The sequence below is a fragment of the Oryx dammah genome, unplaced genomic scaffold (genome assembly GCF_014754425.2).
Source record: "Oryx dammah isolate SB20612 unplaced genomic scaffold, SCBI_Odam_1.1 HiC_scaffold_5, whole genome shotgun sequence".
Taxonomy (NCBI): Eukaryota; Metazoa; Chordata; class Mammalia; order Artiodactyla; family Bovidae; genus Oryx; species Oryx dammah.
This window is the reverse complement of record NW_024070189.1, coordinates 83,864,807-83,890,441: the sequence shown is the minus strand read 5'-3', so window position 1 is coordinate 83,890,441 and position 25,635 is coordinate 83,864,807. Positions and strand designations below refer to the sequence as shown.

The 25,635-nt window shown below is 34.9% G+C and overlaps 1 protein-coding gene across 2 annotated transcripts in view; it reads right to left on the bottom strand.

Annotated features, from left to right (window-relative positions):
* The window catches only part of SLC12A2 (solute carrier family 12 member 2), a 95,608-nt gene that overhangs the window by 26,525 nt on the left and 43,448 nt on the right, over positions 1–25,635 (bottom strand). For both annotated transcript variants that reach the window (XM_040241762.1, XM_040241763.1), the window contains exons 8-17: positions 22,649–22,776; positions 22,474–22,558; positions 20,328–20,479; positions 16,026–16,133; positions 14,868–14,991; positions 13,786–13,887; positions 12,310–12,465; positions 10,916–11,015; positions 6,299–6,410; positions 4,633–4,773 (exon numbers count right to left, since the gene is read on the bottom strand). In XM_040241762.1, coding sequence (XP_040097696.1) covers positions 4,633–4,773; positions 6,299–6,410; positions 10,916–11,015; positions 12,310–12,465; positions 13,786–13,887; positions 14,868–14,991; positions 16,026–16,133; positions 20,328–20,479; positions 22,474–22,558; positions 22,649–22,776 — 1,208 coding nt within the window. The remainder of the gene's footprint in view (positions 1–4,632; positions 4,774–6,298; positions 6,411–10,915; positions 11,016–12,309; positions 12,466–13,785; positions 13,888–14,867; positions 14,992–16,025; positions 16,134–20,327; positions 20,480–22,473; positions 22,559–22,648; positions 22,777–25,635) is intronic.

Genomic DNA, 25,635 nt, shown 5'->3' with positions numbered 1-25,635 from the left:
CTTCATTTCCTTTATGCTGCTGCTGCTGCTGCTAAGTCGCATCAGTCGTGTCCAACTCTGTGCGGCCCCATAGATGGAAGCCCACCAGATTCCCCCGTCCCTGGGATTCTCCAGGCAAGAACACTGGAGTGGGTTGCCATTTCCTTCTCCAATGCATGAAAGTGAAAAGTGAAAGGGAAGTCGCTCAGTCGTGTCCGACTCCTCGAGACCCCATGGACTGCAGCCTACCAGGCTCCTCCATCCATGGAATTTTCCAGGCAAGAGTACTGGAGTGGGGTGCCATTGCCTTCTCCGTCATTTCCTTTATAACACTTATTAAATATATAAAGTAATTATCAAAGTGTTCTTATAAATTATACAAAAGTAACCAAGATTTAAGCACTAGAAACAACCTTATGATGAGGGGTAGCATTCCGTTTGAAATATTTACATATTTCACATACAAAAAGTGAATAAAGTAATAATTACCACTCACTTTAATAAGCTTGATGAATACATATAAGCACACTATGAATCCTTTTCAAGATCTCCTTATATTTTTACTATATATTCCATTATCTAGGGATATATAAGTTTGAATTTTTAAGTTACATATTTTTAAAACTTTATAGCCCAGATAGTATGATCATGATGGTTTATGATCACTCACCAAGAGTCAGACATCCTGGAATGTGAAGTCAAGTGGGCCTTAGGAAGCATCACTACGAACAAAGCTAGTGGAGGTGATGGCGTTCCAGTTGAGCTATTTTAAATCCTAAAAGATGATGCTGTGAAAGTGCTGCACTCAATATGCCAGCAAATTGGGAAAACTCAGCAATGGCCACAGGACTGGAAAAGGTCAGTTTTATTCCAATCCCAAAGAAAGGCAATGCCAAAGAATGCTCAAACTACTGCACAACTGCACTCATCTCACACACTAGTAAAGTAATGCTCAAAATTCTCCAAGCCAGGTTTCAACAGTACATCAACTGTGAACTTCCAGATGTTCAAGCTGGATTTGGAAGAGGAAGAGGAAGCAGAGATCAAATTGTCAACATCTGATGGATCACGGAAAAAGAGAGTTCCAGAAAAAAACATCTATTTCTGCTTTATTGACTATGCCAAAGCCTTTGACTGTGTGGATCACGACAAATTGTAGAAAATTCTGAAAGAGATGGGAATACCAGACCACCTGACCTGCCTCTTGAGAAATCTGTAGGCAGTTCAGGAAGCAACAGTTAGAACTGGACATGGAACAACAGATGGGTTCCAAATCGTGAAAGGAGTACATCAAGGCTGTATATTGTCACCCTGCTTATTTAACTTATATGCAGAGTACATCATGAGAAATGCTGGGCTGGAGGAAGCACAAGCTGGAATCAAGATTGCTGGGAGAAATATCAGTAACGTCAGATATGCAGATGACACCACCCTTACGGCAGAAAGCAAAGAAGAACTAAAGAGCCTCTTGATGAAAGTGACAAAGGATAGTGAAAAAGTTGGCTTAAAGCTCAACATTCAGAAAACGAAGATCATGGCATCTGATCCCATCACTTCCTGGGAAATAGATGGGGAAACAGTGGAAACAGTGGCAGACTTTATTTTCTTGGGCTCCAAAATCACTGCAGATGGTGACTGTAGCCATGAAATCAAAAGATGCTTACTCCTTGGAAGGGAGAAGGCAATGGCAACCCACTCCAGTACTCTTGTCTGGGAAATCCCATGGACAGAGAAGTTTGGTGGGCTACAGTCCATGGGGTCGCAAGGAGTCAGACACGACTGAGCGACTTCACTTTCACTTTCATGCACTGAAGAAGGAAATGGCAACCCACTCCAGTATTCTTGCCTGGAGAATCCCAGGGACAGAGAAGCCTGGTGGGCTGCCGGCTATGGGGTTGCACAGAGTCGGTACACGACTCACGCAACTTAGCAGCAGCAGCAACTCCTTGGAAGAAAAGTTATGACCAACCTAGACAGCATATTACAAAGCAGACATTACTTTGCCAACAAAAGTCTGTCTAGTCAAGGCTATGGTTTTTCCTGTAGTCATGTATGGATGTGATAGTTGGACTGTGAAGAAAGAGGAGTGCCAAAGAATTGATGTTTTTGAACTGTGGTGCTGGAGAAGACTCTTGAGAGTCCCTTGAACTGCAAGGAGATCTAACCAGTACATCCTAAAGGAAATCAGTCCTGAATATTCACTGGAAGGACTGATGCTGAAGCTGAAACTCCAATACTTTGGCCATCTGATGCGAAGAACTGACTCATTTGAAAAGACCCTTATGGTGGGAAAGATTGAAGGTGGGAGGAGAAGGCGATGACAGAGGATAAGATGGTTGGATGGCATCACCGACTCAATGCACATGAGTTTGAGTAAACTCTGGGAGATGGTGATGGACAGCGAGGCCTGCTGTCCATGGGGTCGCAAAGAGTTGGACACGACTGAGCGACTGAACTGAACTGAGCGAGACCACATACAGATAGGCCCAGATAATCAGATTTCTTCAGAAGTCTTTCTGTTTTCTTTAGATTTGGGAACTAGCTCCCCACAACTAAGTATCTGCATTTCAGCAAATGGTTTGCTAGCTGCATCTGTTCTCTGGTTTTCTCTCTCTCTCACAACTTTTTGACCATAAATCACTTGCCTAAAAACAACATGATACCCATCTAAATGAGTTTATTTTGTTGTTATGAAGAACTGTGAGGCACTTGTATCCTTCCCGTGGTTACACTGAAGGGAAATTCTTTATTGTGTTTAACAGCAAAAAACTCATCTTCAATAAATGCTCCTTAAATGGATACCCTCTCCTTGTCCATTTCCTTCACTGAAGTCACCACTTCGAACCATAAAATCTTTGACAACTCGGTGAAAGAGACAACTTTTCTAATATAATAGCGTCTGAGTTGATTTCCCAGTCCCCTTTTCACCTTTACAAAGACAATGAAAGTTCTTGCATGTTTTGGGGCACATATCAGAAAATAATTCAAAGACAACTCTTCCAGCAGGTTGATTATTAGTGGCGATGTCAAAGAAATATCTAGGATGCTGAACCTTTATTCCCATGGTGTCAATACTTCGATCTCTGAGTAAAATACAGTTTCAGGTGAACACACTTTAAACAGGGAAAAATCAAGGACAAACGAATCCAATCATTTTGCTCCTGATTATCTTTTATCTTCTAAATAACTTGTGCAGGCCTTCTTAAATTCTTTGCACCAGTCCAGTTTCCTCTTCCCAGGGTCTGGTCCTTTTTAAAGTGTTTCAAATCTACCGCCACTAGAAAAGGCACTAAAGACTGTACTATGGTTTTAATTTCTACTTCTGTCATTTAGGTTTCCTCTTCTTTTCATGTTTTTTACTTCTTTAAAAGAAAAATCTCTTATTGATTTACAGTATTTCTTTATATATTGTGGACCATATTCTTTTGCTAATAACGTTTTCTCCTTTAGGTCTGTGGCTTCATTTTTCATTTTCATGCTTTCTTTAAGAAGCAGTTTTATATGTTAACTAAAAAAAAAAAATTGGTTTCTTTTTCATAGTTCAACTTTTTCTGTCTCATTTAAAAACTTCTTCCCTAGTCCAAGATCAAAAATTTATTTTCTGTTTTCTTTTAAAAGCTTAAAAAATTTTCTGTTCTTGTGCAGGTCTTTCAACTCACCTGGAAATATTTTTTATCTTTATAAAGACCTGTTATTTTTTTTCACATAATCAGTTTTCCCAGTTCATCCTTTCAATGTCACCTCTGTCATGTATTTTATTTCCTGTATCAAAGACTCAGTTTCTACTCAGTTGAAATGTCTGTCCCTACTTCAACACCACGATTTCTTAATCACTATAGTTTTATGATAAGGCTTTATGTCTGTCAAAGCAATCCTACTTCCACCTCTTATTATTCCAGAGGACTGCCTAGACTATTCTTAACTGCATGCTTGTCAAGTTTTAAAAGACACAAAATAGAAAAAGGCCAGTGACAGTACTCTGAATCTCCCAGTCTATTTTAACAAAGCAGCTCAAACAAAGCAAAGCAAAACAAGGGGCTTTTGCTTGAAGTTTTCTTTTGAAGAAAGAGGCTCCTATAAAAATAAGTTGGCCAACACTGTCTTCCTACAGCTGTAAGAGGTGAGGAAACTGAGTTTCAGAGAAGGTAAATAATTTTTTTGTTTGATCCAAAATCTATAATAAGGAAGTGGCAGTGCTAGCTAGCATTTAAACCTAGGATTGATTCCAAATCCCACATTCTGGTTACTATGCCAAACACAAAACCTACGACAAGTCTAAGTTTAGAACCAGTAAAATAATAGAAATAAGGAATTAAAATTTCTTTAAAAATTAAATAAGGACTGCCATTACTTAACACTCTCTCCAAAAACCCCAGTGAATCTTAGCAGTGAGTGAATGGGAAATACCTTAGGAAAGGGACAGAAATAGGCTAAGATAATTCACAAAGAGGTTCTCTGCTGTCAGCTAACAGCACAGTATTTCTATAGTCCTTTTAACTCTCAAATTACATAAACTGTAGTGGTATACGGTAATAAAGATGTTGAAGGTTTATAATTTTTATTAATGTGAATAATGAAACCTGGAATAAAAAAATTTTTGAACACTTAACACAAAATTAAAATGTTATCATTTAAAAGAGGTAAGAAATTTACCTGCATCAAATATTGTGCACCCTCTCTCAAATCATCTGCATGTACTGGAGCATAAAAAGCCTTCATTTTGTTTTTAATAAGCCACCGCTGATATTTGGCTTGATCAATGGACATCTCTTTCATAGCTTGTCTTCGAGGGCCCTTTAAGGTAAAAATATTAATAAGTCTTTAACTGAAAGGTAATCTATTCCATTTTCATAAAAAGCTTCCTGTTATCTTGGCTTAAACAAGGCATCTAAACATGGCAGTGGCGGGAGAAGGGAAGTACAATATAATGCTAGCCTTTTACTCTCAAATTGGTGAATTATATCCAATAAAGATTATGAAAAGACAGTGTTGATGGGACAGAGGCACAGAAAGAAGAGAAAAGGAAACACAGACTTTGAAAAATAAATAAGCATTGGTTGTAGTAAATAAGAGAAATTATAAATTACTGAAAATGCAGAAGAGATTACACATAGAAAAATAAGAGCCTTCTGTTTTTCTATGGAAAGTTTCCCATCTTGTTTTTCATTTGTCTCAAATGTCTGAGTTATTAATTCTCAGAAACCTAGAAATATCATTAAAAGTCAAAGTTAGCTATATAAATTCATTTTTTCCTTTGTTCTTCTGTTGAACAATGACATAACATATGAAAGGAAATGAGTTTTTTCAACTTGCAATTCTATTTTCATCCTTGTAAGCAACACATAAAATGTATTATATGTTTTACCTAAAATGTATTAAGAAAAAAATAATCTAAAAATAAGATTAAAAGTTCACCTTAATTATACATGAATAAGACAAGGAATTGGAGAAGGAACTGGCAACCCACTCCAGTATTCTTGTCTAGAAAATCCCATGGACAGAGGAGCCTGGTGGGCTACAGTCCATGGATCGTATAGAGTCAGACATGACTTAGCAACTAAACAAGAAAAGGAATAGTACAATTTATCATTATTAGTAGAAAAATTGCCTCTGTGCAATTTCTTATGCTCAAGACTCCAACTTGAATTGATCTACTTGGAGACAAACTGAAACTCCACAGGTACCAAGTGGAGTCAGTGTCCCAGTGTGTTCTTCCACTACCCTCCACACACATTTTACTACTATACAAGTAGAAGATTAACTCTAGCAGGGACTGGGACATAGGGCATATAACATGCATTTCTAGCACCAAAATAAAATAAGCAATAGAGCCTGGGAGGTAAGTTAATCTAGTAAATAATTTTACCCAACTCCAGTTTCTTATGCAGAAAAGACCCATCATCTAGTGATTTTAGCCAAGAGGCCAAAAATAAAACTACTTTTAGATGAACATTTACCCCTATTTTTAGTAATTTCCTTACTCAGGAATAAAACTAAAATGAATGGGTAAGAATTCAGCTTTCACCCTACTCTTTACATACCAGATACTAAATATTTATCAGTACCATATTGGACAAGTAAATGTTCCTAGCATTCTCAGGACTTTATTAGATTTATCAGTAAGAAAAAAACACATACCGAATTCCATTCAGGTTCCTTACTTTTTTTTAGCTCCTTAGTAGGCTATTTTTCTTAGCTAAAGCAATATTGCTTCCTAAAAGCTACTCAAATTATTTCAAATCTAGAAAGATTCACAAATTACAAATGATATACACAGAGTATAAAATGTTTTAATATAGAAGACAAAACTAGGACTTACCATATGCACATGACCACAGATCATCAAGCCAACATTTTTTGTGAAATCGTGAACAAGATGAAGTAAAGCTGGGCGTGAGTTTGGCGCACCTGTCATAACAAGACACTGAGGCCTAATTTAAGATTAAAAGGAGAAATGTAATTAGAGAAATTTAAGGTTTTGATAACATGGACATGATTTCAAGTTGCTTCTCTAACACTACACTGTTACACTAGACTCTCCTTTACACAACTGTCCTCAAGACACAGGCTACACGATTCTCATAGAAGAGACATAACCAGGCTTCCTTGGTACATGAGAAATGCAGAAACAAAATCTTTGAGCAAACGTACCAAATATCCTAAATTAATAGGTAATATACATCAAGATCCTGGGAGGTACTACAGAAAGAAATGACCATAACCGATTAAAAACATGAAACAACTTTTCATCTTCCAAAGGTAATAAACATTACAATTCTTTCACAGAGTTCACAAAACTTCGTGAGAACATGGCCATGTCTTCATGTAAAGAACAGGTCCCTTTCCTTCTTAGCCTGATCCCATCATACTCATTTCTGCTTAGTAGTATCAGTCTTCCCTAATCTAGCTTAATTTTAGTGAATGTTGTTCTATGAGTAAAATCACCTATGATGAAGAAAAGGTTTCTATTTGAACTAAAAGTTTTAATTCTACTTCATTACAATGAAAGCCAAAATTAATTCAACTGCCTTTCAAAAAATAAGACAGTCACATGATTTTCATGCATTTTTAACTCTTGATTTTCACTGACTAGAAATAAAAGTCAATCTTGTTTGAGGAAAAAATATTCACATATCCATTTTATAAATTCAAACAGATTCACAAAAACTCATTAAAACAACAATGTGTATAGATAAACTTTAACAAAAAGCAAACAGACTAAGAATTCTGACTTACCTACTAAATTAGTAGCTCCTAACCATACTCATAAAATAAGCAGGAAAAGCTGAATAAAGACTACAAACTGATTTAGAATTTTAGCAAGCCACCTGAAAATCCAGTTCTGTCTGGAGGAATAGATTTGAGGCAACCAAACATGAAGTCATCTTTAGCAGCCCAGAGACTGCTAGTAGTCCAGTCTCTCCATCTGAGTGTTAGCAGGTTACATGGCTCCCCAGCTGCCTTTCTTAGCCTTCCTAAAAGTGGCCCTACAACTGATTTCCAGCCCATATGATGTTCCTAAGTCCTCATCCTATCCTTTAAAAGGAACCTGGGTCACCCGCCATACTTTCTTTACCTTTTCTGTAATCTAGACTGTGGAGTTGGTGATGTCTTTGGCCACATGGACATAAAAACCTATCCTAGGGAATGGCAGGCTGATGAGGTAAAAGGAAGAAATGTGGGACCTCAGTGACCAAGTGCAGCCAATCTACGTAGCAGCCATAAACTGTCCATCTACCTTTGAACTATCACAGAACACTGATATCCATCTTGTTTAGCCACTTTGTTTTTTCAGCTTTTTGTTACGGTAGTTTAACTTCTTACTAATAAAACCTAGTACTGTGGGAAATGAACTTGTAGTCCCCATCTTTACTAAATAGTAAACATGTTAGTAAACATACCACAAGGGCATAATTTGGGTATAATATTATACCAAAAAAAGGTAAAGATCGAAATATATTAGGGATGTCTTCTAGTAACGAGAGAGTGTGAATGTCTGTCTTCATCTTTACTCCCTCTTTTAAAATCTCCATAGTATGATAGGACTTTTTTTAAGGCACCAAAATATAGAGAAGAGGAGAGGACACAATTGCACTGAAATTTTGAAAGCCAGAGAGCAGATGCAAGAATAAAGGATTTGACAAATCAGGAAAAGGCTAAATTATAAATGAGCATTAAGAGAAAACTGTGAAGCCACCTGATTTTACACCTGCTGCTACTGCTGCTACCCACTCCAGTGTTCTTGCCTGGAGAATCCCAGGGATGGGGGAGCCTGGTGGGCTGCCATCTATGGGGTTGCATAGAGTCGGACACGACTGAAGCAACTTAGCAGTAGCCCCTGGGATTCTCCAGGCAAGAACACTGGAGTGGGTTGCCATTTCCTTTTCCAATGCATGAAAGTGAAAAGTGAAAGTGAAGTCACTCAGCGACCCCATGGACTGCAGCCTACCAGGCTCCTCTGCCCATGGGATTTTCCAGGCAATAGTACTGGAGTGGGGTGCCATCGCCTTCTCCGGATTTTACACCTAAGAATCATCAAAATGCCTAGGACTGACAGGCAGTAGATGCCTCTGGAAGTGGCAGGGGCAATGTGTTACAAAAGAAAACAAAAATAAGGAGGACTAATTTAAAGTTTGCATAAGAAGCTTCTAGATGAACCCAAGTCATTTCCATCACTATGATGGGCAACTATCCCTGCCTTTCTCCAACCCTATTAGGCTAGAGCTTATTTGCTAGAGAGGCCTGTGGTCTGGGAGCAATAGCTGAGGGCATAAGCAGCTACTTTAAGCAGGGAGTTAGGAGAACATTCGCTATATGCTGGACACTGAAATCTCCAAGGGGCCTTCTAACTTAGCTCTCAGAACTATGGCAGCCAGAACTTTATCAGTAAGCGAAGATTAAAAGATTCTTTTCTGAAAAATCTAATCAAATTAAAAAAGAAAACTTTTAAGATGACTTAAACTTCTCAAAGAACCATCACATTAATCTCCATTAAGGGCTTGACTGAGAGCCCCACCCCCAATGCAGAACTTCCCAAGCCCTAGATCACAGACATTTCAGACAAGGCTAAATCTAAGAACCCAAATTAAAGAGGAAGGAAATGATGAGAAAGACACTTCAAGGAAATAGAAACTATAAAGTGAAGAAAACAAAATCTTTTGGCAAATTTGGTGAAGGCTGAGATAGTGATAAATAGAAACTGAAATAGGAAAAACAATTTATTGGCTACATAGAAAACATAAAACCTGTACAGGAAAAGAAAGCAATCATAATTTACAAGGCTAAGCTCTGAATTATGCTTTAAAAGTCATAAAAATATAAACATCAAGTCTAACCTAATCAAAATAATGACATAAAAATATGCTGGGAGGATAGGGTAAAGAGAAGGGTGTGTGTCTGTAATGGGCATGCATGGATGAAAGAAATCGAAAGAGAATGCCTAAAATTGAAAATCAAACAATACAATAAGACAAACATGCTTTTGGGGACTATGAAGTAAATACTACACAATTCAGCTAAGAGTTGAAATTGGTTGCCAGTGGCATAAAAGAAACAGGGATTTGAGAAATAGGACAACTAATTTTCACAACAAATGTAAGCTTTTCCTCTTTTAAATATGTTCATGTATAATTCTGATAAAAATTTTAAAACACTTGTTAGAGTAAACTTTTTTTTTTTAAGTTTTTTAAAAATTCCCATTTCTATTAATAAGTGAAAGAACAGTTTTTTATTGATGGCAAGTTAATTCTGATTCTTGATCATACTCTCACTTCTGGGACACAGCTTTTTATGCAAAGGAAGTATTTCTATTTTCTGCCATACTTTGCATTAACTATTAAAACATTAAAAATGTGCTGAAATTAAAGTTTTCCTCCCAGGGCTCTCACTTCTTTTCCTTATTTCTTTCTACTCCAAAACTGAAGATCTGTGGTCTATGAGAGTCTTTCATTTGACAAAACAAATTGGTGGTAGTGGTGGTTGGTTGGGGGGGAAGGATATTCAAAGAGTGACAAAAAGAATATATTAATACAAAGGTGTTTCTTCTTGAGAGAAATTTGGTAGAGCACTTCTTTTCTGGCACTTATCCACTCTTGAAATTTTCTTTTAAAAAGATTCTGTCTTTTGTTTTACTGAAAACAGGAATTTATTCCTGTGATTACTGTGCAGAAGCCAATGAGAAGCAATTACTCATGACTGAAGAGTTGCCTGTTCAGAGCCGGGCTTACGTGAACAGTATGAGAATGACTGTCTAATGGTCTATTTTTTTAAAATGACAAGCATACTTTTAGCTATACTTAACAATAATCTATAATTTCTAAGAATCTATATAAATAAATTAATACTTTTGGGTTTACAACAGTGCTTTAATAACTGAATCTCATCGACTATTAGAAACATGTTAAATTAAGAAATAGCTTTTAAATTGATGACTGATAAACTATTTTAAGATAAAATAAAAAGGAAGGAAATAGTAAGAAATGCTGTTTACTCTGACATTGATTCTTTATCACAAAAACTGATTGCCAGTTCCACAGTGAGAACAAAGTCACTAACATGAAAATATTTACCGCCTTAGTAAAATTATAAAACAAGTATTTTTATGAATTTCATTCTTAATAGTTATAAACTTGAATGGCCACAGAGGGGGGAAAAAGTTTACTTTAATGCTATCTATTTAAAAGCCTTCAAAGAGAGACCTCCAAAACTTCTGTAACATTTTTATAAGGTAGATGATAATTCTTCTCTTTGTAAATTTTTGAGAACAAGAAGCCTCAACCTTGTTTTTGAATAAACTGCTCAAATCAAACCAAACAAGAAACTATATGCTTTTAGATAATTTTTCATGAAATATCTCCAAATGAAAATATTACTAAACAATAAATGAAGAACTGATTGCCAGCTAAGACAAATGTTTCTGTGCTACCTGGTCACTTACCTGAAGTTTTTCACGTGGTCCTCCACTCCAGAAAGACGAATGGAATGCTGCAGTGCGTTCAGGTAAGTCAGAGCTTGTGTGGAGGACCCCCAGTTCACATCTGTAAGAGCACAGTGTTCATGCACCATAATACTGGTGATCACAAATCATCAATGACCAATGCTTGCACATTTAAAAAGTCAAATGCTAAAACCAACTGTTGTACTCAGGAATTTCAATAGTTTACGTCTACAGCATGAAATTAAGACAATGCTAATCTGAGCTATTAACATTTAAAGAAAATGTACAACTTGGAAGAGACTGAGATGAAAGAGCTGCAGACATGCTGTGCATTCAACTCAAAATGAATCTTGCAAACAAAGAAAACATTTAAAAATCATTGTTTATACAGCCAAAGGTCAAAAAGGAAAAAGGCAGATCTATGACTGTTATAAAGTACTATTTATAGTACTTCACCGTTTAAGTTATTTGAACATCAAGGCAAATTTTACTTCTTATTGAATAAACAGTCTAAACACAAATGATGATTTTAGACATCTGTTACTTTAGAGACTTAATAGGCGTATTAGAGAAATAATTGTTTCTAAGATATTTAAAACAATATCTTCTTTGTCCATTTCATTTCTAAAGCCACCATTCTAATCCAAAACCTCGTTCTCTCATACTTGGATTACAAAATGTTTCCTCACTGTTTAAAATAACTACACTGCAACTACTTTGTCGTCTCTTTCTAATCTACTCAATTGGGCCACAACTTTTCAAGTCTTTTTCAATAGATTTCCTTGTTCCATGTTATCACACTAAATAACTGGACTAATCCTAACCTATCCCAGCATCTGCTTATGTGGAGATATGCCCGGCAGTTATCAATGCTACACATTCTAGATAATCTTTAACTATTTCCCTCTTTATTTCCCAGTTAAGTATATCTGTCTAATTTTCCTTGCTATACAGTAAGCTAGAGGGAAGATACTATGTGTTCTAATATTTTGTGATTCTGTAGTACAAATTATAGTAGGTACTAAACCACATTAGGTAATACATATGATGCTTATCAGGCTAATAGAAACTACTGTACTGTAATTAAATCCTTTCAAAGATTAATTTTGAAACATATTGAGTGAAACAATGTTTATTACATGAATTTGTTATTTTTTTACAAATAGGATTAATTAAATTTAACTCATGGGTAAGAATGAAATTCCACAGAATAAAAAGTCTTATAGTAACTTTTTCATTAAAACTACATATATTTAGAAATAAAGCATTTTAGGTTTTATGCAAAGGGCCTTTCCAAAATACAAAAGATGGATGTTTAGATATGAAAAGGTACAAAGAACATCTAAACATTTTTTAGCTTGAAATACTAAATATTAAGAGAGAAGACTACTGACCTGGTTTTTTGTAGGTAACATAAATGTAAAGTCCAAGAACTATCACATATGTTAGCAATGCAGCCCACCAGTTAATGACAAACATCACTATGCAACAGAGAATTGCTCCAAGAAGTGATATCCACATATTGTAGTATTTGAATGCAGGACGCCACCCTAACAGAAACAAGTAATATAGATAAATAAAAGTCACTCAGCTACCTCATCTGCTTTAGACAGTGGTACATATGCATGCACAAAATAAATTTCTCTGTGGCTGCTGCACTGAGAAGTCTTTAAATGTGAACTGTAAAGCTAATTAAACAGGAAAGTCATAGACCATTACTGATCATAATGGCATGATTCCTGATAGCCATGAAGTGGGCACATCTATCTACATCAACATTATCCTATCTTACTAGTTCCCAACTCAAAAAGTCCTTACTAAAAAAATACAAATCAACCTAAACTCAGTGAATGCTAAAAATAAGAGAAGATGAAAAAAATCAGGTTTCAAACTGAGTCCTTAATAGTGAGATTTTATTTTCTGGTTTTTAGCACAAAACACATCCATATGTTAATGAATATAGAAAACAATTCAAATAAATTATTCTTTTAGAATTGTTAAAAAAAACATATCATTTGGGGAAGTATTTCAATAAAATTTATATTCTTTTTTAAAAATTAAGCTTTTAATTTTGAGATAACTGCAGATTCACACAAAGTTTTAAGAAATAATATAGAGATTCTGGGGGCACTTTACCTAATTTCTCCCAGTGATAACATCTTGCAAAATGATACCAAAGTATCACAGCTAAAATATTGATATTAAAATAGTCAAGATAAAAGTTCAACACAAGAATCCCTTGTGTTGCCCTTTTATATAGGTATACCCACATACATCTCTAAACTTTTTTTTTTTCATCTCTAAACTTTATATTCTTAAAAACTGAAGCTGTTTGTGTCCTAAGTTCCGATGTTTTATCTTTCTTGTTCTGAGAAACTTCTAGGCCCATAGAAGCAATAGTGTTTTTGTTACTTCATTTCCTTCTCTGATGCCCAACTGTTGTCATGGTTTATAACAAAATACCCATAAAAACTGTATATGGAGTAATTTTTCAGTTGATAAAGACCCCTTATATTAGAATTCCACAGAACTCATTGTGTTAAAAATATTCCTGGATAGGGTACTATATCATTACAATGTTCTTAGAACTGATAAATACAGAAAAAAACAAAATAATTCTTTCATAGTTAGCCAGAATTTGAGATTAATGCTATTTTAAATTATTTGAAGCAAGGAACAGACATTCTTTACCAATAAACTGCATGATAGAAGATCTCGGAAGACTCAATTTGACTCAGCTATAAAGGCAGAATGAAGCATTAGTGAACTAATTCCACACATGCCATCTTTTGAAATGTATTAAAGTTTTATTTTCTCTAAAATCAAACACTGCCACATTTACGAAACTTTTAAAGAAAATGTAAAATCACCTGGAGATTTTGCAAGTGATGCATGAAATACTGAAAAATTGATCAGTGCATATGATGCAAGGAAGAAGTTAGAGATAATTGGAGCAATAACATTCAATTCAGCTGCAAAAGAAACATGACATATTAGACATTTTTTAACTTTTCAAAACTATGAATCATTTCAAACCTTTAGATAATGCATAATGCTCCTAAATCCATAACCCAGATTTAATGAACTTTGCTATACATACTTCATATACTTTAAATCATATCCTAGGTACACAGTAGAAACCTCCCTTATGACTCTCTCAAAGTTGAAATACTCTTTCCAGTGACGTTATACTGTTTTCCTACATACATATATCGTTCACAAGGATTATGGAGCACTGTTTTGGATGTATTAAAAGTTACATAAATTACATCATTCAATATTATCATTCAGTAATTCGATTTTTTTTACATTCATTATTTTTGAGGTTCATCCATATTAACATATGAAAACCAAGTTTATTCATATTTTTACTGCTGAATATTATTCTGCTGTTTCACTCAGGTTGTTTCCATTTTTCACTATTATAATTAATGACACTAAAAATATTCTTATATATGCAAGTTTCTGCAGGGTACAAAGCTCTAAGAACTGGTGGATCATAGGAAACTTTATTAAATATTGCCAACCTGTTCTCAAAAAGTAGCTATACCAGATACATTTTTAAGCATCAGATGAGAAAGAGTTTCCATGGTATAATCAAAAGTCCAAACGTTCTTTAAGACCCATTAGCTTCCTAATCAGAGGCAAAGGAACCAAAAAGATCAGCAGAGGTTCTACCTTCATGGAAGACACCGTAACCCTTTACCCTATTATCATATTTGTTTTAGGGATAAGAACATAGGAGCTCCCTTTAGCCTAATAGGGAGTTAGTGAGGGTATGAGTTTGAGCAAATATTTAATGAATGCTATTATCTGCAATATTTTCTAAACTTTTGATCAAAAAGAAACAGTATAGCAGGCAAAGTAACATTTTATGACTTAACGACTCAATGTTGACAGTTAATACTGTAAGTACACCAAAATCTACATCAGTACACATGTATAAACTAACCAATTAAGATGAATCCAAGTGCAATTAAGAATGTTAAGATGTAGCCACGAAGAGGTTCATTATTTTTCCCATAACCTTTAGCAAACATCTGGAAAGCTGGGTAGATGTTGTCCTTACATAGAGCCTAATAAAGAAATGTAAACATTAAAATAGAATACATCGAAATAAGACATACAGATCTGCTTACAGTTACAACAGGTTAATCAGGAGACGAACCCAAGTTTCTAATTCTTGGTCCTCTTTTTTTTCTTCTCATACTGCTTTATCAACAAATTGTAAAGAAGAGTCAAACATTTCCAGTATCAGAAAGGCAGGAGATTTAGAATACACTGTAGTGTTTATCTATTTTACCCCACACCAAGTTGACAGTCTTATACGAATAAAGAGTCAAAGAAGCAGGCATATATATAGAAGTGTGGAAGCTTGAGAAGTATGATAGATGTGTGACCTATCTTAAGAAAACCAAGTCCAAACCTAAGACTTAAAGCAAATAAAAATCCTAATTATAAAACTTAATCACTTTTCTTAATACTGAAACTAGTTTTAGGAAATATTCTATACCTCTACTGTATTAATTATAACAAGAAATTAAGAACAAAGCTGCAGAATCAATACTTCATTTGTTTTAGTAATAAAAAGTACTTTCTATGCAGTATCAGTTGTTTGTTTATTTGATGCTCACTAAAGGGAGATAATGTTTTATTTATCATTATATCCTGAGCACATAACATAATGTATGGCACATACTAGACATTCAAATATTCATAAAAATAAAACACTTATTTTGGCATTATGCTAGCAGGAACAAGATAAAAGTATCTTCTTTTGATTTATGGTACTTTTTATCCTTGGTAAGACATGAAAATTTATGCTAACAGAGCATGTCAAAAAAGCAAAAATTCATTACCACTTCTAGAAAGACAACTCAAAAACTATACCCTGTCAGTGAATAAATGCACAACTGTTTATATAAATATACATAACCACATTCCTGTGCATAAAATTAAATATGCCATTCTTGATATATGTGTTGGCATGTATCATATAAACACACAGGGTTGAAAGAAGTAAATAAATCTTTAAAAAATATTAAAATCCCATTTGAAATATATTACCTTGCCTACCTCTATAATAAAATTTGCAATGTGAAATACTCACCTGAAATATTTTGGGTGCACTCACAAGAGATGCTAATGCAGAAGAAAGAGTGGCTGAGAAGATACCTGCAGAAATTAATGGTGCAAAGCCTGACACCATGCTCATTACCTTAAAAAGTGACAATGGAAAAGTAAGTCATTTACAAATCAAAAAAATCCACAACACTATACATCTTTACTATTCCTATGAAGAACACTGATAGTAATACTGGGGAGAATATGATAACAAAAGCAATAGTCCACAGTAATAATGGTTCTTACATGCATTACAAACTTCTGAAAATGATGTATCACCATCCCTTAATTGATGTGAAAAAAAAAACCTTTTATTTTGTGCAACATCAAAGGCAAACACAATGGCAATGAGAAGAGCATGCTGAACTACAAAATATGCATCAGTTTCAACAGGCCAATATTTGCATTATTAGAAGTCATTTCACACATAAATGTTCCAGATATCATTTCATGCATAAATGTTTCAGTGCGTACCTCTAACGGGTAAGAACTTTTAAAAACTGTAACTACAGTCACTGTCACATCTTAAAAACTGCTTAATTCTTTAACAGCATCAAATACTCAATTGCATCTACAATTCCCAAATTCTTTCTCTTTCCTTGCTTTTTAAAATAGTTCATTCAAATCAGGATCCACAAAAGGATTACACTTTATATTTGGTGGTTTTGTCTTAAGACTTTTTCAATCCACAGATTCATCCTTTCTTTAAATTTTATTATTTTTATATTATTTCTCCTAGAGAAACCCTATGCTCTGGATTTTGCTGACAGTCTCCGTTGCCTTGTTTAATTTGTTCCTCTCACCTCTATTTCTAGTCATCTGGTAGGTAGATCTAGACAGTTAATCAGACTAAGGTGCACAATAATACTCCAAACTGGTATGATATACTTCTGTCAGGAAGGTTGTTTCTTTTTTTTTTGACATTAAGATAGTAGATTGGTATCATGGTTATGTCTTTTGTTTGTTTTTAAAGAATCCTTATTTTTTTTTTAAGATAAAAGTTGAAATATCCAGTCAAAAAGATTTAAGGCTAGGAATTGCCTCTAAGTAATCTGTGAATTGGGGGTCATAAACAAAACACCACTAGCCATGCTTTAGTAACTGATGAAGCTAGAAAATGTGTATGTCAGGTACATTAGATTGCTTTCTCTCTCTTTGAACATGTTCAAATATTTCCCTATAAGGAGTTTAAAAAAAATAGATCATTAACTTAGATGATGAGAAGGCAATAAAATAAACAAACTGAGGAACATAATGCAAAGTAATTTGCCTGAACCCTTCAAAATGTCAACATCTTGAAGGTTAAAAACAAGCAAGCTGTGAACTCCTCTAGGTTAAAGCATTTTAAAATAACACAACTAAAGGCCACATGTGACAACAGACTGAATCTTAGATCAGGAAAAAATGATCTGGGGCATTATTGGAACAAGTGAGAACTATGAATATGGAATATATATTTAGACAACAGTATTTCATCAACACTGGGATTACTTGGGTGGGATAATTCAACCAAACTTGTAAAGAATGTTCTAAATACTTCAGTTGTGATGTCTATAATTTATTCTCATTGGTTTGAGAAGAAAAATACTATGCCTACAAAGATAAACTAATAAGTACAAATGAAGGGTAAGTAGGTAGGGTAGGTTTTCATAGCACTGTTCCTTGTGTACCTTTAAAATCTGTCAAAATATAAAGTTGATTTGCAAGAACTGTTTAATGGATTCAGGTACTGTTAATTTGACCTATCCATTATAAATTTTACTAGTAGTGAATGATCATCACACTTTGTTTATTAAACAATGGTGAGTCAAAGGTTTCTGAGGGCATTAAAATATAGAAATATAATAAACATAAAACTAAATAAAATTAAACATTTAAGATAAGGTGATTCAATTATATGTACATATATTTATCAATTATATGCAAAATAGCATTATATAGTGTGCCTTTGTATAGATTTCATGATGGAGTCTCCATTTATATGCTTCTCAGTAATGTTCTATTCACCATTCTTCATTCTCCAAGTGACAAGCAATTAATAATTGGACAGAATTTTCTTTCCACTCTCTATCACTTCACAAAGTACTTTTAAAAATTTTACTTAAATTAGAAAAGCAGATTTACATGTACCAAACTCCTATACTTTGATTGAGTAAGTCCATATTTTCCATACTTAGACTTAATAAAGATAACATACTTTTGTAGTTTAAGGCAACAACACAGAAATCTGATTGGCATTTTCAGTCACTGGGCAGAGACCAACATTTGTGTCTTTCATACACAGTATCAATGTCAGAATTGGCCTGAATAATTAGCTGGACATGAATACTTTCTTTCATTCTATGATTTTGCCTAGTCTTGTGACTAGAAAAAAACAAACATCTATTACATAATTGAGTCCAATATTTTTAACCACTGAAAGTGCAGCCAATTGTCTGAAACTATACAAAAGAAAATATACATAATGCCATTAAAATTTTTCATGTAAACCACACAGATTCTATATAAGATATCTACATAATATTTCTATATAATGTTCTGAAATACATTAAATCCTCAACTATTCTGTTTATTAGGTTTAAGTATTACTAGAAAAACATGAGGAAGCAGAATTTTCATTTTCCACTTTGAATCTGTAGATCTATTCTATAACTTTACCACAAAATATCTTGTTTTAATCTCCTGAATCTATCTATACCTTTGAGTTTTTTCTTTCTAGCATCCTGAGAATTATCAAGCAACTCTCAAAATATCCTCCATATTTTAGTAGTTCCTTTTCATCTTATAAGTCTTATCTAAAACTCATAAATTTTATAAAAATAGAATAAATAAAAAGCAGGACTGATATTCTGCAAATACTAGAGCAGTAGTACTAATCTTTATTGGGGCTTCCTTTGTAGATCAGTTGGTAAAGAAATCTGCCTGCAATGCAGGAAACTCGGGTTCGATTCCTAGGTCAGGAAGATCCCCTGGAGAAGGAAATGGCAACCCACTCCAGTATTCTTGCCTGGAGAATCCCATGGACAGAGAAGACTAGCAGGCTACAGTCTATGGGGTCACAAGAGTCGGACATGACTTAGCAACTAAACTACTGCTAGTACTACTACTAATCTTTACAGAGTTCATATGTTTACTAGTCACAAACTTTTAAGCATTCATTAATAATTTAATTCTGCTGTTCAATGGTGGTTTAACACAGCATCACTATATTAGCCATATTTAATTAAATAAGACTGCTGATACTGATCAATACTTAAAAGGGCATTTATATATAGAGGAATTAGGGAGAAATCTCAAATCAGAAAGCTGAATTCATTTCAGTTAGTATGGATTTAAATTGCTCAAAAATAAAAACAAAATACTTAGGTGTAAATCTAATAAAAAATATACAGGACTGATATTCTGAAAACTACATAACAATGATGAAGGAAGTCAAAGAAGATCTAAATAAAGGGTAGAATATATGTGTTCATGGACTGGAACAGTGTAAAGCTATCAGTTCTCCCCAAATTGATGTACAAGTTTAATGCATTTCCTACCAAAATTCCAGCAAGACTTTTTTGTAGATTAACATAGATTATTCTAAAATGTATCTAAAAAAGCAAAAGAACTAAAATAGCTAAAATAATTTTGAAAAAAGAATAAAGCGGGAGGAATCAAGCTACCTGATTTTAAGACTGACAGTCTAATTACAGTACTCAAGAAAGTATGGCATTGTTGGGAGGATCAATGGAACACAACAGAGAAGCCAGAAATAGGCCCAGCACATATGACTATGTGTGAGATGCTTTCTTACTTTCTCAAACAGTATACTATATATAATTACTATTTATTATACCTTATTTTAGAAGTGTTACCCTCTGGGGCCCTTTTGCCCCTGAACAGGCTCAGGTTTCATTCTTTCATATTTTTCTGTTTGCCCAATTATTTACATGGGGCTTCCCAGATGGCACACTGGTAAAGAATCCACCTATCAATGCAGCAGACACTGGTTCAATCACTGGGTGGGGAAGGTCTCCTGGAGGAGGAAATGGCAACCCACTCGAGTATTCTTTCCTGGAAAATGCCATGGACAGGCGAGTGTGGCGGGCTGAAATCCATGGGGTTGCATAGTGTTGGACATGCCTGAGGGACTGAGCATGCACTATTAGCTGCATACCGTCTTCACTGATATCTGAGTATAAAGCAATAGCAAAAACTTTTTGCTATACTCTGAATGGTAGAATTGACAGCAGTTTGACCTCTAGATGAACACAGAATGCTTGTATAATATAAATTTGATGCTCACCTGGAAGTTGTTCATTAGGCCATAGGAACAAGGATTGGTTTCACAAGATGAAAAATCAAAGTTTAATTTGCAGGCTGCAGAAGTACAGTTTGTTAGCTCTGTTACAATGGTGTCATTAACGTTCCCAGTAGCATCCCGAACAACACATGAACCTGAAGCACAAGTGACAATGAGGACAAATAATCAAGCTAACATTTACCTTCATTTCAAAATTGTATATACCCATAAAGAAATTTATGGTACTGACTGTATGTACTTGCTTATAACAGTAATAGAATACAGTGTATTACAGTTAAGAAAGCTTTACCTGGAACAGAATCTGGAAAGCATCATGGTCCCCAGTACTGAGTCAGTGAAATGAAACCTTATAAAGTATGTATATGTATATACTTAAAAATCTTCTAAACATCACTGTGAAAATGATATATTAGCAAAATCGTTTCCTGTACTACTTGATTAAAATGTCCTAAAGCAAATACAGAAACACTATGTTGAAAGAGTTCCAAATGGCAGAAACAGTTTCATATACTCTGAATACTTTATATTTAAAATGTGCCGAAGATCAGACTTGAGTTAACATCAATCTTCTGTGAGGAAAAGTAATTTAAACATGAATGAATTATATAATTCTATTTAAACCTTTGCATCAAGTAAGTCCACTCTGATAATATGAAAATATAAGGTGGAAGGAGTTGGGGAGGGGTAGTCTGGGACTCTGGGGTAAGCAGATGTAAGCTATTACACATAGAATGAATAAAAAACCAAGTTCTACTATATAGCTCAGGGAACTATATTCAGTATCCTAGTAAAACCATAATGGAAAAGATTAGTAGAAGTAATGTATATCCACATATAACTGAGTCACTTTGCTGTAAAGCACGAATTAACACAACATTGTAAATCAACTCTACTGAAATAAAAAATAAATGAAAAAAATTAAAAAAAGAAAACATATAGTATCTGAGATTTGCAGCAGACTGAGTAATCAAATACTATGAAAAATAATATATTCTATAGTTAATTGATTTGGAGTTTGTGATTCTTTTGATTAGTACTAGCCTATGATTTATTCTTCTAGTATGCTTAAAATTTTTAACTGTAAAACCTGAATTTTAGAATTTAGACATTAAACACAGTGCTTATACTTTAGGAATATGATTTCTGGATAAAGTGTTTAATTTCATGAATGTACAATAAATACAAGACAACAGCATCTATAGTCAGTGTATGCAAATTATATGTAAAATCAGTAGTTATTAAATTTTTCCTAGACTAGAATGTTTCAGTTAAAGAACCTATCTTAAATTAGTCTTTCAAAATTATTTACTTACTTACTTATAAATAAAAACACCAAAACCTCCTTTGTCATAAAAATAATTTTTAAAGGCAGTGCTATTATCTTATTTTTGGCAGCAAAACTGGCTTCCTCACACATAAAAGATTTAGAGACTGGCTGACCTCTTAAGTCCTTTCTTCAAGTACTATGATTACATCAATGTATTAAAATAGCTTAAGATCATTTTCATTAATTTAATAATACTTTTCATTCAATGTAGTATCTCCTATTAATTGAAATCAAATTTTTATGGTAAAAAATGTCAGGTTCTGTATAATGGCCTTGAAACAATATTAACAGAGTAAGATTATATAAAAATATAAAAAATAACCACCATAAACAAAAATATGCTAAAATTTGTGAAGATCAGAAAGTAAAATTCATTTACTTCTACACACGAATTGTATTTTCTTTAAATATGTCTCAGTGAAATTTAAGAATCTGCAGATGAGAATTTACATAACTTTCTAACTTACTATATAATTAAATAAAAACCCCAGACAAGAAACAATAGAGTATTTGGTGGCTTAGACAACATGTATTAAGTCACCACTAGCTTTTGCCTGGAGAATCCCAGGGACGGGGGAGCCTGTTGGGCTGCCGTCTATGGGGTTGCACAGAGTTGGACATGACCGAAGCGATTTAGCAGCAGCAGCCTACGTAAGTACTTTTGAAGTAAAATACAAAACTCCATGTCTTTTTATTGAAATAGTTCTTAATTTAAAAGTTAGAAATATCATGAAAATGAATACTTATAGTATATACATCATTAAATGACTGAAACACATAGAGAAATGTAAGGTTATTTACCTACAGATACTGCAATTCCTATGTAAACCAGTGTAGTAATTAAAATGGCTAAGAGTGTTCCTTTGGGTATGGCTGACTGAGGATCCTAGAAGACAAAAACAGTTTTTAAAATCTACCTTTAAAAATAAATATATCATTTTTATATGAAATCAGTAAAGTACTTTATAATACTTACTGCAAGATCACCTGAGATATTTGCTCCGGCCAGAATGCCAGTTGCAGCAGGAAAAAAGATGGCAAATACAGAAAAAAAGGTCTCTTCATCTCGAAAATCTGGCCCAAAGTTCTCATTAAATATTTCAGCTATAGAGAATAAAATATTTTTGGCAATTAATGGATAGCAGATTAGGCCATAAAATTTTACATTAAGAGTAAGTGGTGATTTATGATCCCTGACTTTTCTTCAGTTTCAGTAACTGGTAAATTCTTGAATATTTTCAAATTCAAGTATTGGTGTTCCTCTTTTCTTGTATGAGGAAAACAGTTTACAGCCAAAATGGTGGTTTGATCTGGTTCATGCACTATTATTTTGTATACCTTATGAATTATGTTTGAAATACCTCTAACTTAACTCTTAAGACAGGCCAAGAGGTCAAAGAAACAAGAAAGCAGGAAGAACAAAAAAAAGGACATCACACTAACCCGGAACTGTTTTTCTCCCTTACATACAACTTATCTGTACTGTCTTCTCTATTTCCTAGGGGTGAACTGTTTGAATTTTGAGGCTATCCATCAGGCATCTAGATAATTTTTAGCTAAGACAAACTAGGTAAAGGTCCTTTCCATTTCAATAATAATGAAAGTGTCAACTAGTTCCTACTATTTCCATCTATTCTAATAGGTCCTCAAATCGAAACAAACAATTAACTGTCATCCATCCATCCATCCAATATCTGAGTATATACCATGTGCCAATACTGGAGCCATCTGTTATCTCAAGGTACTGAGGAAGTCCAATAGCAACAAGCTACCTTCATGGAACTTAAAAGTATCAACAGTAGTAGTAGTTGTAGTTTAGTCACTAAGTTGTGTCCAACTCTTGCGACCCCATAGCCTGCCATGAATCTGTCCATGGGATTCTCCAGGTGAGAATACTGGAGTGGGTTGCCATTTCCTTATCCAGGGGATATTCCTGACCCAGGAATCAAACCCAAGTCTCCTGCATCGCAGGTAGATTCTTTACCAACTGAACTACAAGGGAAGCCCTCGTGGTATCAATAGGGAGCTACCAAATAAGTGAAAAAAAAACAAAAGGCTACTGCAAACAGCAGTAAAAGTACTCAATGGAAACAGGGTGTTGTGACAAATAATCAGAGAGAGATAATCTAATTCAATGTGTTTATTACACAAAGTGATGCATTAGAGAGACTAGAGATCTCTTCAAGAAAATTAGAGATACCAAGGGAACATTTCATGCAAAGATGGGCTCGATAAAGGACAGAAATGGTATGGACCTAACAGAAGCAGAAGATATTAAGAGGTGGCAAGAATACACAGAAGAACTGTACGAAAAAGAGCTTCATGAGCTAGATAATCACAATGGTGTGATCACTCACCTAGAGCCAGACATCCTGGAATGTGAAGTCAAGTGGGCCTTAGAAAGCATCACTAAGAACAAAGCTAGTAGAGGTGATGGAATTCCAATTGAGCTATTTCAAATCCTGAGAGATGATGCTGTGAAAGTGTTGCACTCAATATGCCAGCAAATTTGGAAAACTCAGCAGTGGCCACAGGACTGAAAAAGATCAGTTATCATTCCAATCCCAAAGAAAGGCAATGCCAAAGAAGGCTCAAATTACTGCACAATTGCACTCATCTCACACTAGTAAAGAAATGCTGAAAATTCTCCAAGCCAGGCTTCAGCAATACATGAACCGTGAACTTCCAGATGTTCAAGCTGGTTTTAGAAAAGGCAGAGGAACCAGAAATCTAATTGCCAACATCCACTTGATCATCAAAAAAGCAAGAGAGTTCCAGAAAAACATCTATTTCTGCTTTATTGACTATGCCAAAGCCTTTGACTGTGTGGATCACAATAAACTGTGGAAAATTCTGAAAGAGATAGGAATACCAGACCACCTGATCTGCCTCTTGAGAAATTTGTATGCAGGTCAGGAAGCAAGTTAGAACTGGACATGGAACAACAGACTGGTTCCAGATAGGAAAAGGAGTACGTCAAGGCTGTATATTGTCACCCTGCTTATTTAACTTATATGCAGAATACATCATGAGAAATGCTGGACTGGAAGAAACACAAGCTGGAATCAAGATTGCCGGGAGAAATATCAGTAACCTCAGATATGCAGATGACACCACCCTTAAGGCAGAAAGTGAAGAGGAACTAATAAGCCTCTTGATGAAAGTAAAAGAGGAGAGTGAAAAAGTTGGCTTAAAGCTCAACATTCAGAAAACAAAGATCATGGCATCTGGTCCCATCACTTCATGGGAAATAGATGGGGAAACAGTGGAAACAGTGGCAGACTTTATTTTTGGGGTTCCAAAATCACTGCAGATGATGACTACAGCCATGAAATTAAAAGACGCTTACTCCTTGGAAGAGAAGTTATGACCAACCTAGATAGCATATTCAAAAGCAGAGACATTACTTTGCCAACAAAGGTCCATCTAGTCAAGGCTATGGTTTTTCCAGTGGTCATGTATGGATGTGAGAGTTGGACTGTGAAGAAGGCTGAGTGCCAAAGAATTGATGCTTTTGAACTGTGGTATTGGAGAAGACTCTTAAGAGTCCCTTGGACTGCAAGGAGATCCAACCAGTCCATTCTGAAGCTGAAACTCCAGTACTTTGGCCACCTCATGCAAAGAGTTGACTCACTGGAAAAGACTTTGATGCTGGGAGGGATTGGGGGCAGGAGGAGAAGGGGACGACAGAGGATGAGATGGCTGGATGGCATCACTGACTCGATGGACTGAGTCTGAGTAAACTCCGGGAGTTGGTGATGGACAGGGAGGCCTGGCGTGCTGTGATTCATGGGGTCACAAAGAGTCAGACACGACTGAGCGACTGAACTGAACTGAACTGAACTGAAAGTTATGCAACTAAGGAGTTAACACTTAAGTTGAGACTTTATGGAGCAGGAATCAGCCGTGTGATGTTCCAGGGAAAGAGTACACCAGGAATAACCAACAACATATAGAAAGGCC